The sequence below is a fragment of the Mobula hypostoma genome, chromosome 5, assembly GCF_963921235.1.
Source record: "Mobula hypostoma chromosome 5, sMobHyp1.1, whole genome shotgun sequence".
NCBI lineage: Eukaryota > Metazoa > Chordata > Chondrichthyes > Myliobatiformes > Myliobatidae > Mobula > Mobula hypostoma.
Genome location: NC_086101.1, coordinates 194,584,460 through 194,599,068, shown reverse-complemented (window position 1 = coordinate 194,599,068; position 14,609 = coordinate 194,584,460). Strand labels below are relative to the sequence as shown.

Sequence of the window (14,609 nt, the reverse complement as noted above, 5' to 3'; positions counted from 1 at the left end):
TTAGTGTTACGCAGCTCTACCCATATCGATTCCACATCTTCCCGGCTTATGTCCTTCCTTTCTATTGCGTTAATCTCTTCTTTAACCAGCAACGCCACCCCACCTCCTTTTCCTTCATGTCTATCCCTCCTGAATATTGAATATCCCTGAACGTTGAGCTCCCATCCCTAGTCACCCTGGAGCCATGTCTCTGTGATCCCAACTATATCATAATCATTAATAACAATCTGCACTTTCAATTCATCCACCTTATTACGAATGCTCCTTGCATTGACACATAAAGCCTTCAGGCGCTCTTTTACAACTCTCTTAGCCCTTGTACAATTATGTTGAAAAGTGGCCCTTTTTAATGCTTGCCCTGGATTTGTCGGCCTGCCACTTTTACTTTTCTCCTTTGTAATTTTTGCTTCTACGCTCACTTTACACCCCTCTGTCTCTCTGCACTGGTTCCCATCCCTCTGTTGTGAACTAACCTCCTCACGCCTAGCCTCTTTAATTTGATTCCCACCCCCCAACCATTCTAGTTTAAAGTCACCTCAGTAGCCCCCGCTAATCTCCCTGCCAGGATATTGGTCCCCCTAGGATTCAAGTGTAACCCGTCCTTTTTGTACAGGTCACGCCTGCGCCAAAAGAGGTCGCAATGATCCAAAAACTTGAATCCCTGCCCCCTGCTCCAATCCCTCAGCCACGCATTTATCCTCCACCTCATCGCATTCCTACTCTCACTGTCGCGTGGCACAGGCAGTAATCCCGAGATTACTACCTTTGCGGTCCTTTTTCTCAACTCCCTTCCTAGCTCCCTATATTCTCCTTTCAGGACCTCATCCCTTTTCCTACCTATGTCATTGGTACCTATATGTACCACGACCTCTGGCTCCTCACCCTCCCACTTCAGGGTATCTTGGACACGATCAGAAATATCCTGGACCCTGGCACCAGGGAGGCAAACTACCATCCGGGTCTCTGGACTGCGTCCACAGAATCGCCTATCTGACCCCCTTACTATCGAGTCCCCTATCACAACTGCCCTCCTCCTCCTTGCCCTACCCTTCTGAGCTACAGGGCCAGACTCTGTGCCGGAGGCACGGCCACTGTCGCTTCCCCCGGGTAAGCTGTCCCCCCCAACAGTACTCAAACAGGAGTACCTGTTGTTAAGGGGCACAGCCACCGGGGTACTCCCCATCACCTGACTTTTCCCCTTCCCCCTCCTAACCGTGACCCACTTGTCTGCCTCCCGTGGCCCCAGCGTGACCACCTGCCTTCCACTCCTCTCTATCACCTCTTCGCTCTCCCTGACCAGACGAAGGTCATCGAGCTGCAGCTCCAGTTCCGTAACGCGGTCCCTTAGGAGCTGCATCTCGATGCACTTGGCGCAGATGTAGACGTCCGGGAGGCTTGGAGACTCCAGGGCCTCCCACATCCGACACCGAGAACAGCAAACTGCCCTCACAGTCATAATGCCCCTCTCCTCAAATAGCAACGGCAAATGAATGTCAGACCTTCCTCGCCTCGCCCGCTTCCGCCTAAGCCCGGTGAGCCGAAGCCCTTAAGTCCTCACTCTGCTCCCGGCTCACTCCGCCGCCCGCAAGCTACGCTGCCCGCTCTATGAGGCTTTGTTCCTTTTAAATCTGCCGCGCTGCACTGCCCGACGTCACACGCCTGTGCTGTCCCGCCTCTCAGAAAGCTGTTGGAGAAAAAAAAATAACGAAAATTTCAAAAATCTCTTTCTCGGCACTCCCACTCAGACTCTCAGACTCCTTCTTCGAATCAAACCCGAAGCAGGATGTCTGCCCTTTTAAATCTGCCGCGCTGCACTGCCCGACGTCACACGCCTGCGCAGTCCCGCCTCTCAGAAAGCCGTTGGAAAAAGAAATAACGAAAATTTCAAAAATCTCTTTCTTGGCACTCCCACTCAGACTCTCAGACTCCTTCTTTGAATCAAACCCGAAGCAGGATGTCTGCCCTTTTAAATCGCCGCCATTCCCTTGATCGCAGACTATTTTCTCTGTCGGAAGTTGATAGGTTCTTGATTAGTCAGTTTAAGGAGAGAGGGTAGGAGAATGGGTTAAGAAAGATAATAAATCAGCCGTGATGGAATGGCAGAACAGACACGATGGGCCGAATGGACTAATTCCTCTCCAGTGTCTTATGGTTTTCTTATGATCTCGGCAATTCAAACTAGGATGCGTCTGGATAGGATGCTCCCTGTAAAGATTGGTGAGGGTCAAAGTGGATATGGTGAATTTCCTTAGCTCCAGAGCTGATAGAAGTTTCTGAAACTATGAGAGGCATTGTCAGGGGTAGATGGTCAGAATGTTTTTCTCAGAGTAGAAATGTCTAATACATGAGGAGGGGGCGGTAACTTTAAAGGAGATGTGGGCTACTTGATTCTCCTCCCGTCTTCTGGTTCCTGCATTTGTGGATTGGCTGGGATTGTGCCTGGTGGGTGGGTTAGTGGGTCTTGGCGCCGGCTCCCCAGTGTGGTGTGTTGCCTCCTGTCAGTGGTGCAGTGCTAGCCAGAGCACGTCCGGCACATCTTTAAGAAAAAAGCTGAAATTAACAAGCTAATTAATTAGGTGCCGCCCAGGGTGATTTGAGTATCTCAGAAACTGCTGACCTCCTGGGATTTTTATGCACAACAGACTCTGGAGTTTACAAAGAATTGTGCCAAAAACAAAAAAAAACATTCAGTGAGTGGATTTAACAAGATGTTTTTGCTCACAGAACAGCCACTCGCTGGATGTTTTTTTTTTGGCACCATTCTTTGTAAACTCCAGAGTCTGTTGTGCGTAAAAATCCCAGGAGATCAGCAATGTCTTAAAGATGTGCTGGACGAGCTCTGGTGTGCTCCGGCTAGCCCTGCACCACTGCCTCCTGTCAGACTGTACGCTGGCAGAGGTGGCCATGTGGATGTGAGGGGTGTGTGGTTTGCTGGGTCTCGGTGCCAGCTCCCCAGTGATTTGAGTATGGTGTGTTGCTTCCTGTCAGGCTGTATGCCGGTCCGGAGGTGGATATATGGAGTTGCGGGGTAATACTCTACGCCCTGCTGTGCGGCACCCTCCCATTTGATGATGACCACGTTCCCATGCTCTTCAAGAAGATCTGTGACGGCATCTTCTACACACCGCAGTACCTGAACCCTTCTGTCATCAGCCTCCTCAAGCACATGCTACAGGTCGACCCCATGAAGAGGACCACCATCAAGGACATCCGGTGAGTAGAAGTGGCCAGGAGGATTGCAGCAACATCTGTCCCTGGCATTCTTCTGGCACAGCTGACTTAGAGCACCTGCTTTCCTTCTCCCTGATTGTTCAGTTAAAGAGTCACAGAAATGCAGAACAGAATCGGGTATATCATCACAGACAAATGTGGTGAAATTTGTTGTTTTACAGCAAACAGTTAAGGGCAATACATAAAAATTACTATAGGCTCCAAGTTGCATCACTGTCTGGTTCGGAGGCGCAGATGTACAGGATCACAAGAGGCTGCAGACAGTTGTAGTCCCAGCCAGCTCCATCATGGACACATCCCTCCCCACCATTGGCATCTCCAAGAGCCAGTGCCTCAGGAAGGTGGCATCTATCATGAAGGGCCCTCACAACGCAGGATATGCCCGCTTCCCATTACTGCCATCAGGGTGGGGCCTGAAGACACACCCTCCATGTTTTAGCAGCTTCTCCCCCCGCTGTCAGGTTTCTGATTGCTCCGTGAATCAAATTTGTTACTCCTTTTTTTTTATTGCACTGTGTATTTGTTTTGTTCTTTAGGATCAAAATCAAGTTTAATATCACTAACATTCAGTATGTTGTGAAGTGTGTTGTTTTGCAGCAGCAGTACACTGCAATACATAATGATAAAAGCTATAAATTACAATTAGTGTATGTATATATGTGGACCCCAGGTTGGGAATCCTTGTTGTAATTTATAGTTACTTATGTATTTACTTTTATATAAATATGTAGATAACGTGTATTTATTAAAATTAAATAAGTAGTGCAAAAGGAGAGCAAAAAATATATTAAGCACGTGACAATAGACAATAGGAGCAGGAGTCGGCCATTCGGCCCTTCGAGCCAGCACCGCCATTCACTGTGATCATGGCTGTTCATCCACAATCAGTATCCAGTTCCTGCCTTATCCCCATAACCTTTGATTCCACTATCTTTAAGAGCTCTATCCATCTCTTTCTTGAAAGCATCCAGAGACTTGGTCTCCACAGCCTTCTGGGGCAGAGCATTCCATATATCCATCACTCTCTGGGTGAAAAAGTTTTTCCTCAACTCCATTCTAAATGGCCTACCCCTTATTCTTAAACTGTGGCCTCTGGTTCTGTTCTCACCCATCAGCAGGAACATGCTTCCTGCCTGCAGCGTGTCCAATCCCTTAATAATCTTATATGTTTCAATAAGATCCCCTCTCAGCCTTCTAAATTCCAGAGTATACAAGCCCAGTCACTCCAATGAGATTCTGCAGATGCTGAAAATCCAAAGCTACACACACACAAAAAGTAATAGTGAGGTAGGTTCATGGGTTCATTGTCCATTCAGAAATCTGATGGCAGAAGAGAATCACTGAGTGTGAATCTTCTGGTTCCTATACCTCCTCCCTGATGGTAGTAATGAGAAGAGGGTATATTCTAGGTGGTGAGGGTCCTTAATAATGGATGCTGCCTTTTTGAGGCCCCGCCTTCTGAAGGTGTCCTCAAAGGGGGCACTAGTGACCATAAGACACGCAAGCTTGTACTCCCTCCCCTGTCCGCACTTTCTTATTCTGGCTTTGCCATCTTCCTTTCCAGTCCTGATGAAGGGCTTCAGCCCGAATTGTTGACTGTTGTTCCCCTCCATAGATGCTGCCTGACCTGAGTTCCTCCATCATTTTGTGTGCGTAAAGCGAATCTGTATCCCTTCCAGGGAACACGAGTGGTTTAAGGTGGACCTTCCCAAGTACCTGTTCCCGGAGGACCCAGCATATAGCAGCAGTATGATCGATGATGAGGCGCTGCGTGAGGTGTGCGAGAAGTTTGAGTGTGCAGAGGAGGAGGTGCTGAACTGTCTGTACAACCGGAACCATCAGGATCCCCTGGCTGTCGCCTACCACCTCATTATTGACAACCGCCGCATCATGAGCGAGGCCCGCGACTTCTACCTGGCCTCCAGCCCACCCGACGGTGCCTCCTTTCTGGACGAGCAGCAGTGCCCAACTAGGGTCCACCCTGAACGCATGCCCTTTCTGGTATCGGAGGCCGGACCCAGGCCCCGGCATACCCTGGACGAGCTGAACCCCCAGAGGGCCAAGCACCCTGGGGTTCGCCGTGCCAAATGGCATCTGGGCATCCGCAGCCAGAGCCGGCCCAGTGACATCATGGCCGAGGTGTGCCGTGCCATGAAGCAGCTTGGGTACCAGTGGAAGGTGAGGGGGGGGGAGTGGAGAGGCGAGGGGTTGTGGCGAGGGGATGGAGCTGCAGTGGGAGAAAGGAAGGAGGGGTTGGGGTGTGCCATGCTGTGATGCCACCAATGGGAAGGTAAGATGAGGAGGTCCTGAAGAGAGATTTTAGGGAGCTAGGCAGAAAGCTGAGAAACAGGACCTCCAGGGTAGTGATCTCTGGATTGCTGCCTGTGCCAGGCACCAGTGGGGGTAAAAATAGGGTGATTTGGCAGGTGAATGCATGGCTGAGGAATTGGTGCAGCGTGCATGGGTTTAGACTTACGGACCATTGTGATCTCTTCTGGGGAAGGTATGACCTGTACAAAGGGAACGGGTTACACCTGAACCCAAAGGGATCCAATATCTTTATGGTCAGGTTGGCTACAGTTGTTTGGGTGGGCTTAAACTAATTTGACAGGGGGATGGGAACCAGAGTGATCGTCACGAAGTTGGTTTACAGACAGAGACAATGTGTATTGAAATTCCTAACGAGGCTGATGAGAAGGCAACATTGCAGTCAACAGGACGAGTTGCAATGTAAAAGACGGACAAAATCAAAAAAGGTGAATACAGGACTAATGGTATTATATTTGAATGCATGTAGAATATGGAATAAGGTCGATGAACTTGTAGCACACAGTTACAGATTATCATGTACGATGTTGTAGGCATCACTGAATCATGGCTGAAAGAAGATTATAGCAGGGAACTAAATGTACAAGGATGCACATGGTGTCAAAAGGACAGGCAGGAAGGTAAAGAGAGGGCATGGCTCTGTTGGCTAAAAAAGATTAAATTATCAGAAAGAGGTGACATAGGGTCAGAAGATGTTGAATCATTATGGATAGAGCTAAGGGTAAAAAGACCCTGTTGGGAGTTATCTACAGACCCCCAAACAGTAGTAAGGATGTTACAGTAGTCATGGAGAATTTCAGTATGCAGGTGGATTGGGAAAATCAGATTGGTGCTGGTTTGCAAGAGGGGGAATTTCTAGACTGTCCATGAGAAGGCTTTTTAAATCAGCTCATGGTTAAGCCCACTAGAGGATCAGCTATACTGGATTGGGTGTCGTGCAATGAACTGGAATTGATTAGAGAGCTTAAGGTAGGAGAACACTTGGGGGAAAGTGATCATGTTATGGTCAAATTCACCCTAAAATCTGAGCAAGAGGAGCTAAGGTCAGATGTTTCAATATTACAGTGGAGTAAAGGGAATTACAGAGGCATGAGGAGGAATTGGCCACAATTGATTGGAAAAGAACACTGGCGGGGTTGATGACCGAGCAGCAATGGTTGGAATTTCTGGAAGCAATTCAGAAGGTGCACGGTATGTGTGTGTGTATATGCATATATGTATATATATATTTATTCTGCGCCTTCTGAATTGCTTCCAGAAATTCCAACCATTGCTGCAGTGTCGTCAACTCTGTCAGTGTTCTTTTCCAATCAATTGATACTTCTTAGAATATATATATATACCGAAGAGGAAGAAGTATTCTATAGGTAGATGACACAAAAGTGTCGAACAAGGGAAGTCAAAGCCAACATAAAAGCCAAAGAGAGGGCAAATAATAGAGCAAAAATTAGTGGGAAGTTAGAGGATTGAGAAGCTTTTAAAAGCCAACAGAAGGCAACAACAAAAGTCATTGAGAAGGAAAAGACGGAATTTGAAAGTGTGCTAGCCAAAAATATTAAAGAGGATACCCAAAGTTTCTTCAGGTAGAAAGCAAGAGGCCAGAGTGGGTATTGGACCACTGGAAAACTATGCTGGAAGAGGTAATATTGGGGGACAAGGAAATGGCAGATGAACTGAATAAGTAGTTTGCACTGTGGAAGACACTAGCAATATATGGTGAAAGTTCTGGGTGTCAGGGGCCATAAAGTGTGTTAAGCTACCATAACTAGACAAAAGGTTCTTTAGAAGCTCAAAAGGTCTGAAAAGACAGCAATTAGAAAGTACTCGATACGGAACAAAGTAGCTTCCAGAGCTTTCCAGAATTATATTTTGTATCATCATTATAGGCATATTAGATATGTGTAATATGCATGCAGATAATTAATTGTTAAACTGTAGAGAAAGTAACAATCAAACAGCCTAATCTAAGGATTAAACAGTTGGATCCAACAGCTTTCCCTTACTTCTCTTTCCCTTCCTGTCCCTCTTCCTACTTCCTGCACCACTCCACACTCTCCTGCCTCTATCTGCGTTATTATTCCCATGTTATTTCACATCCTCTCTGCTGTCAACTTTCATGCCCCCTCCCACTACCCCCCTGTCCCCTGTCCCTTCCCTTCCCCTCCTCTCTTCCCCCTCCTCCCTGCCCCCATCTATCCCTGCCCCCTCCTCTTCCTGCTACACTCTGTCATCCTCTTCTTCCTACCTCCCCACCCCTTCCTCACTTCCATCTCCCCCACCCCTTCTACCCCTCCACTTGGCTGTTTCCCCATTCCCCCTCCCCTCCCCACTGTACCCTGTACCCCCCTCCCCCTCACTCCCTCTCCCTCCTCTCCCTCCCACCCCTCTCTCCCCAACCCCAGGTAGTGAACCCTTATCACTTGCGAGTTCGTAGGGAGAACTCCATGACGGGAACCTACTCCAAGATGAGTCTGCAACTGTACCAGGTGGACAATCGGACGTACTTGGTAGATTTCCGCAGTATTGATGGTGAGTTCACCCCTCGTTGCTCCCTTTCCCTCTGTCCCAGCCCCCAAGATGCTGATCGAGTAAGACCCACCCCTTGGTAACGGCCCACAATGTTATAACGTACTCCACCATCAATCTAACCCTTCCATCCCATATTTTAGAGGTTCTTAAATATCCTTCATGTACCTGCCTCTACCGTCACCCCGGCTGCACGTTCCACACACCCACCACTCTTGATTATGCACCAGGATTCAATGATGCAGCAAGGGTAAGGGATCAGGAGTGGAGCAATGTGATGAGAGTGGAGGGGTGCAGCCTGGTGCCCCATCTTTACCATAATGATGTTTACTCTCACTCGCAGAGGACGAGGCGATCGAGCCGCGGTCTGGCCAATCGACCCCCCACCGCTCGGAATCCATCGGCAGCCAGCAACACTCCAGCTTGAGAAGCGACTCGGACACGGAGTCGACAGACAGATGCGCGGACCCAGCCGCGTCCTGGTCCGCCCCCTCACTGGGGGAACTCGGTGCCTCCACTGAGCTCAACCACAGGGCTGGCAGCCATATCATCGAGTTCTTCGAGATGTGCGCCAACCTGATCAAACTACTGGCCCGATAATGGATGCTCACCTCCTCTTTCACGTGCACGGCGCCACGGAAAATCAGATAAATACCGCAAAACATCATGCTCAGAACCTTTAGCTCCCCTTGTGCCAGGCGCTCAAGGGTGGTGTGAACCAGGAGAGAGTCCCTGTAACTAGTACTCTTTCCTTCCCTCTGTGTGCCGTGCGCTAGCCCTCTCTGCCGCCTGCCCGTGCGTCTGTAGTAGTGGCTGTTGTGAAATTAATTGCTTCGCTGTTAAGTCTCTCATTACAGCCAAGGCAGTGTACGTGTTGGGTTGCACTCCAGTCAGTGTTTATACCCCCTCCTTCTTGACTGTGGTGACCAGCATCAAGACATTGATGTGAACCCATTGTCATATCTACTTGCGTTGGCAACTGGACGGGCAGCTCTTGGTGTAAGGGCCAGTGCTGGGTGAGGAGGGGCGTATAATAGAGTCTTAGAGAATGACAGCACAGAACAGGCCCTTTGGCCCATCTAGTCTGTGTGGTTCTGCCTACTCCCTTGATTTGTACCTGGACCATAACCCTCCATAGCCCTCCCATTCATGTATTAATCCAAACTTCTCTTCAATGCTGCCCTCGAACCTGCATCCATTACAATACTCCAAGTGTGGCCTGACTAGTGTCTTATTAAGCTTCAGTATATCTCCTTGTAGCCACTGTGGGTCTAGGAAGAGTAAATTCCAGTCTGGGAACACTGACAAACTGATGGTTGTTACAAAACCATCAACATGCTAATCTTGTCTAACCCTGGGAGTGTCTGATGGGACAGTGTAGAGGGAATTTCACTCTGTGCCTGACCCTGAGAGTGTCTGATGGGACAGTGTAGAGGGAACTTCACTCTGTGCCTGACCCTGAGAGTGTCTGATGGGACAGTGTAGAGGGAGCTTCACTCTGTGTCTGACCTTGCGTGTGTGTGATGGGACGGTGTAGAGGGAGTTTCACTCAGTGCCTGACCCTGGGAGTGTCTGATGGGACAGTGTAGAGGGAATTTCACTCTGTGCCTGACCCTGGGAGTGTCTGATGGGACAGTGTAGAGGGAATTTCACTCTGTGCCTGACCCTGAGAGTGTCTGATGGGACAGTGTAGAGGGAACTTCACTCTGTGTCTGACCTTGCGTGTGTGTGATGGGACGGTGTAGGAGCTTCACTCTGTGTCTTGTCTGTCTGACACTGGGAGTATGTGATGGGACAGTGTAGAGGGACCTTTCTTATGCCATGGAGCCTGATCATTAACTGAGAGTTCCCTGGACACAGGTTGGCAACCCTTCCTCTGAACAATCCCTGTCCAAATGTCTTTTAAATATTGTGCATGTACTGTACATGTATTGAGCACTTCCTCTGGCAGCTCATTCCATATACCCACTGTAGAGAACATTTGTCCTCAAGGCGCCCTTTAAATCTTTTCTCTCTCACCTTAAACCTGTGCACCGTCCCCACAAAAATATGCCCCCTCTTCCCACCAAAGAAAGCAAATGCAAAGCTGTGGCTCTCCTGCACCTCTTCTCGGCTCCACACTGGAAAATCAGGAACGGCTGACTCCGGCCAATCTTCCAGTCAACCTCTGTGCTGCCTCTGTCTGGGCAGTGTGTGGTGGGACAGTGTAGATGAAGCTTTATGTGAATCAAAATCAGGTTTAATATCACTGGCGTATGTCTGAGATTTGTTGACTTGTGACAGCAGTACAGTGCAATACACAATATTTAAAAAACTATAAATAACAATAAATATATATAAATATTTAAATTAATGTAGTGCATAAAGAGAAGAAAAAATGTGAGGTAGTCTTCATGGGCCATTCAGAAATCTGATGGTGGAGGGGAAGAAGCTGTTCCTCAGACATTGAGTGTGTGTCTTCAGGCTGCTGTTCCTTCTCCCTGATGAGAATAGGGCATGTCTTGGGTGATGGGAGTCCTTAATGATGGATGCCATCTTTCTGAGATACCAACAGAACATACCCACAACTCACTAATCCTAATCTGTAGGTGTTTGGACCGTGGGAGGCAACCAGAGAACAGCCATGCATACTGGAAGAATGTACAAACTCCTAACAGACAGCAGGGGGAATTGAAACCCGATTTTAAATTGTTATGCTACTCTGCCGTTAAATATCTATCATGTTAATGAGGGTACAGTGAGCACAGGAAATGGCCATGGTGAAGAGACTGAGGGAAGTTTGTCCCTGTGCTGCTAACTCAGGAGAGAAGCAGGAACGCATTGAGGAAGGCGATCAATCTCCCATGTTTGGAGGTTGCTGATCACTGATGATGGGGAGAACATACCCTTTCTGCTGGAATTGTGAGTGGGAAAATCATGACCAGAAATCTCTGAGACTTGGATGCGATCCAGGGTATTTTTGGATCTCTAGCTGTTTTGTTTTTGGAAGTATTAGGAATTTGTCCCAGTGTGAGCCAGCCCTGCCAGAGGGATGGGAACATTGACACTGAGTGCACTGAATCAGCAAACCCTTTTTGTATTCTGCGTACATCTAATTTTGTAGTTTTTACTTTATAGGCATTGTCTACACTGGTCTGTAATTCAGTACTGAATATAGTAATGCCTCTTGCCACATCACGGCTTTCATAAAGGATTAAATCAATAAATGCAAATAATTTTGTAAGAAATAAATGGTGATTTTACAATCAATCCAACTGACAGTGCAATGTCTTCCTCATTTCCAGTGTCTTGCAATTGATCTGGTGAGATCACTGCTCAGAGACAAACACACAGACAGACAGACACGTACACCAACACACAGAGATAGACAGACACACAATTTAGCACAGATTAGATTTTGAATGAAGCACAGCACCCTCCCATCACACACACCCAGGTCGAACACAGAGTGCAGCTCCATTTATAACATCCCATCAGACATCCTGGGGTTGGACAGAGTTTAACTCCCTCTACGCTGTCCGATCACACACTCCCAGGGTCGGACACAGAGTTTAACTCCCTCTACACTGTCCCATCATACAATCCTGGGGTAGGACAGAATGAACATCTTGTCATGTTCTCACAGGACAGGGATAACATAAATTAGGAATGATGCAAAATCCTTCAGGTCATGTCAAACACACCTGGAGCAGGGACAATGTGGATTAGATACAGAGTAAAGTTCACTGCGTCACTAATGTTAGACTGTTTCCTACCTCAGTAGCTGTTTTGCCACCTGGCCAGTGCCATTGGGTTGTAGGGATTTGTCAGGGTTAGAATACAGGAAGGAGAGCCAGTGAATGTTGTGTAGTTGGATTTTCAGAAGACCTTTGACAAGGTGCCACAAATGCAGCTGCTTAACAAGCTACGAGCCCATGGTATTACAGGAAAGATTCTAACACGGATGGAAGATTGGCTGACTGGCAGGAGGCAAAGAGCCAGGGTAAAGGGGGACTTTTCTGGTTGGCTGCCAGTGACTAGTATTCAACAGGGGTTGGTGTTGGGACTGCTTTTTATGTCGTATGTCAATGATTTCGATGATGGAATTGATGGCTTTGAGGCCAAGTTTGCTGATGATTCAAAGATAGGTGGAGACGCAGGGAGTGTTGAGGAAACAGGAAGTCTGCAGAAGACTTGGATGGGAGAATGGGCAAAGAAATGGCAGATGGAATACAGTGTAAGCATGTGTACGGTCATGCTCTTGTTCGAAGGAATAAAAACGTATATTTTCTAAATAGGAAGAAACTTCATAAATCAGAGTTTTTAAGTTAAAGTAAATTTATTATGAAAGTACATATATGTCACCATATACAACATTGAGATTCATTTCCTTGTGAGCAATTCACAGTAAATCCAAGAAACACAATAGAATCAATGAAGGACCACACCCAACCTAACAGGATTGACATACAACCACCACAACAAAAAAAACAACGAACTGTGCAAATAAAGGAAGAAAAAAAGAAACTAATAAATTGAATTGACTTTATTTCTTACATCCTTCACAGACATGAGGAATAAAAGTCTTTACGTTACATCTCCATCTAAATATGCAAGTGCTTCAACTACTGCACAGAGTCTTGTCATCTTCAGAAGTTTGCTGATGACTCTGCCATAGTTGGATGCATCAGCAAGGGAAATGAGGCTGAGTACAGGGCTACGGTAGGAAACTTTGTTACATGGTGTGAGCAGAATTATCTGCAGCTTAATGTGAAAAAGACTAAGGAGCTGGTGGTAGACCTGAGGAGAGCTAAAGTACCGGTGACCCCTGTTTCCATCCAGGGGGTCAATGTGGACATGGTGGAGGATTACAAATACCTGGGGATACGAATTAACAATAAACTGGACTGCTCAAAGAATACTGAGGCTGTCTACAAGAAGGGTCAGACCTGTCTCTATTTTCAGAGGAGACTGAGGTCCTTTAACATCTGCCGGATAATGCTGAGGATGTTCTATGAGTCTGTGGTGGCCAGTGCGATCATGTTTGCTGTTGTGTGCTGGGGCAGCAGGCTGAGGGTAGCAGACACCAACAGAATCAACAAACTCATTCGTAAGGCCAGTGATGTTGTGAGGATGGAACTGGACTCTCTTGACAGTGGTGTCCGAAAAGAGGATGCTGTCCAAGTTGCATGCCATCTTGGACAATGTCTCCCATCCACTACATAATGTACTGGGTGGGCACAGGAGTACGTTCAGCCAGAGACTCATTCCACTGAGATGCAACACAGAGCGTCATAGGAAGTCATTCCTGCCTGTGGCCATCAAACTTTACAACTTTTCCCTTGGAGGGTCAGACACCCTGAGCCAATAGGCTGATCCTGGACTTATTTCATAATTTACTGGCATAATTTACATATTACTATTTAACTATTTATGGTTTTATTACTATTTAATTATTTATGGTGCAACTGTAACGAAAACCAATTTCCCCCGGGATCAATAAATTATGACTAAGTGCAATCATAGTCATTTATAATAAATAGAACATTCAATGTAACATAGAAGTACACTCAAATCAGCGTGAGTTCATCAGTCTGATGGCCTGCTGGAAGAAGCTGTCCCAGAGCCTGTTGGTCCTGGCTTTTATGCTGCGGTACCGTTTCCCAGACGGTAGCAGCTGAAATAGATTGTGATTGGGGTGACTTGGGTCCCCAATGATCCTTCTGGCCCCTTTTATAAACTGTAAGTATTGAGATGATCAAAATGAGTCCATAGGTTGTGGGAACGGTGCAGTGATGGGGTGAGTGAAATTATCCCATCCGGTTCAAGAGCCTGATGGTTGAGGGGTAATAACTATTCCTGAAGCTGATGGTACAGGTATTGAGGCTCCTGTATCTTCTTCCTGATGGTAGCAGTGAGAAGAGAGCGTGACCTGGATGGTGGGGGTCCTTGTTGATGGAAGGGAATCATGATTGATGGTGCAAGGGGAGTTGGGAGTTCCCGTGCAGGATTTCCTAAAGGTGAATTTACAGGTTGAGTCAGTGGTAAGGAAGGCAAATGCAATGTTAGCATTCATTTTGAGAGGACTGGAATACAAAAGCAAGGATGTAATGTTGAGGCTTTATGAGACATTCGTCATCAATTTGCTCGATCTATTTTGAGGCCCTCTGTTGGTCAGGGTTGACCATGGGTGTAACTTCCCAGCTGTCTAACAGTAAAACAGTACGCAAGCCAGGGCAGTACGATATGGAGACAAGCTTTTGCCTCGCAGCAGCCTCCTCCTCTCCAGGCAGCTGACGATTCCAAAGGAACAACAGAGACCAATACAGTTTGGCACCAGCGGTGTCGCAGGAGTTGCTAGTCAGTGCTGAACTCAACATAGGATTGCCTTAGGGACTCCAGCTCTGTGTTTAGGTGCCACCACAAGGCAGTGGCGGTTTGCAATCAGAGTTTCCCTTCTTCATGTGCAGCCAACCATGGATGATGAGCCCCTTCTGCCGAAAGTTATCTGTATTGTAACAGTGATTTTTATTAATGCTGTTGCA

At 47.3% G+C, this 14,609-nt stretch overlaps 1 protein-coding gene across 1 annotated transcript in view; it reads left to right on the top strand.

The window, feature by feature from the left end:
- The window catches only part of prkaa1 (protein kinase, AMP-activated, alpha 1 catalytic subunit), a 38,498-nt gene extending 23,889 nt beyond the window's left edge, over positions 1-14,609 (top strand). The window contains exons 6-9 of the mRNA XM_063049635.1: positions 2,989-3,213; positions 4,911-5,409; positions 7,962-8,088; positions 8,429-14,609. Coding sequence (XP_062905705.1) covers positions 2,989-3,213; positions 4,911-5,409; positions 7,962-8,088; positions 8,429-8,685 — 1,108 coding nt within the window. The 3' untranslated portion in view covers positions 8,686-14,609. The remainder of the gene's footprint in view (positions 1-2,988; positions 3,214-4,910; positions 5,410-7,961; positions 8,089-8,428) is intronic.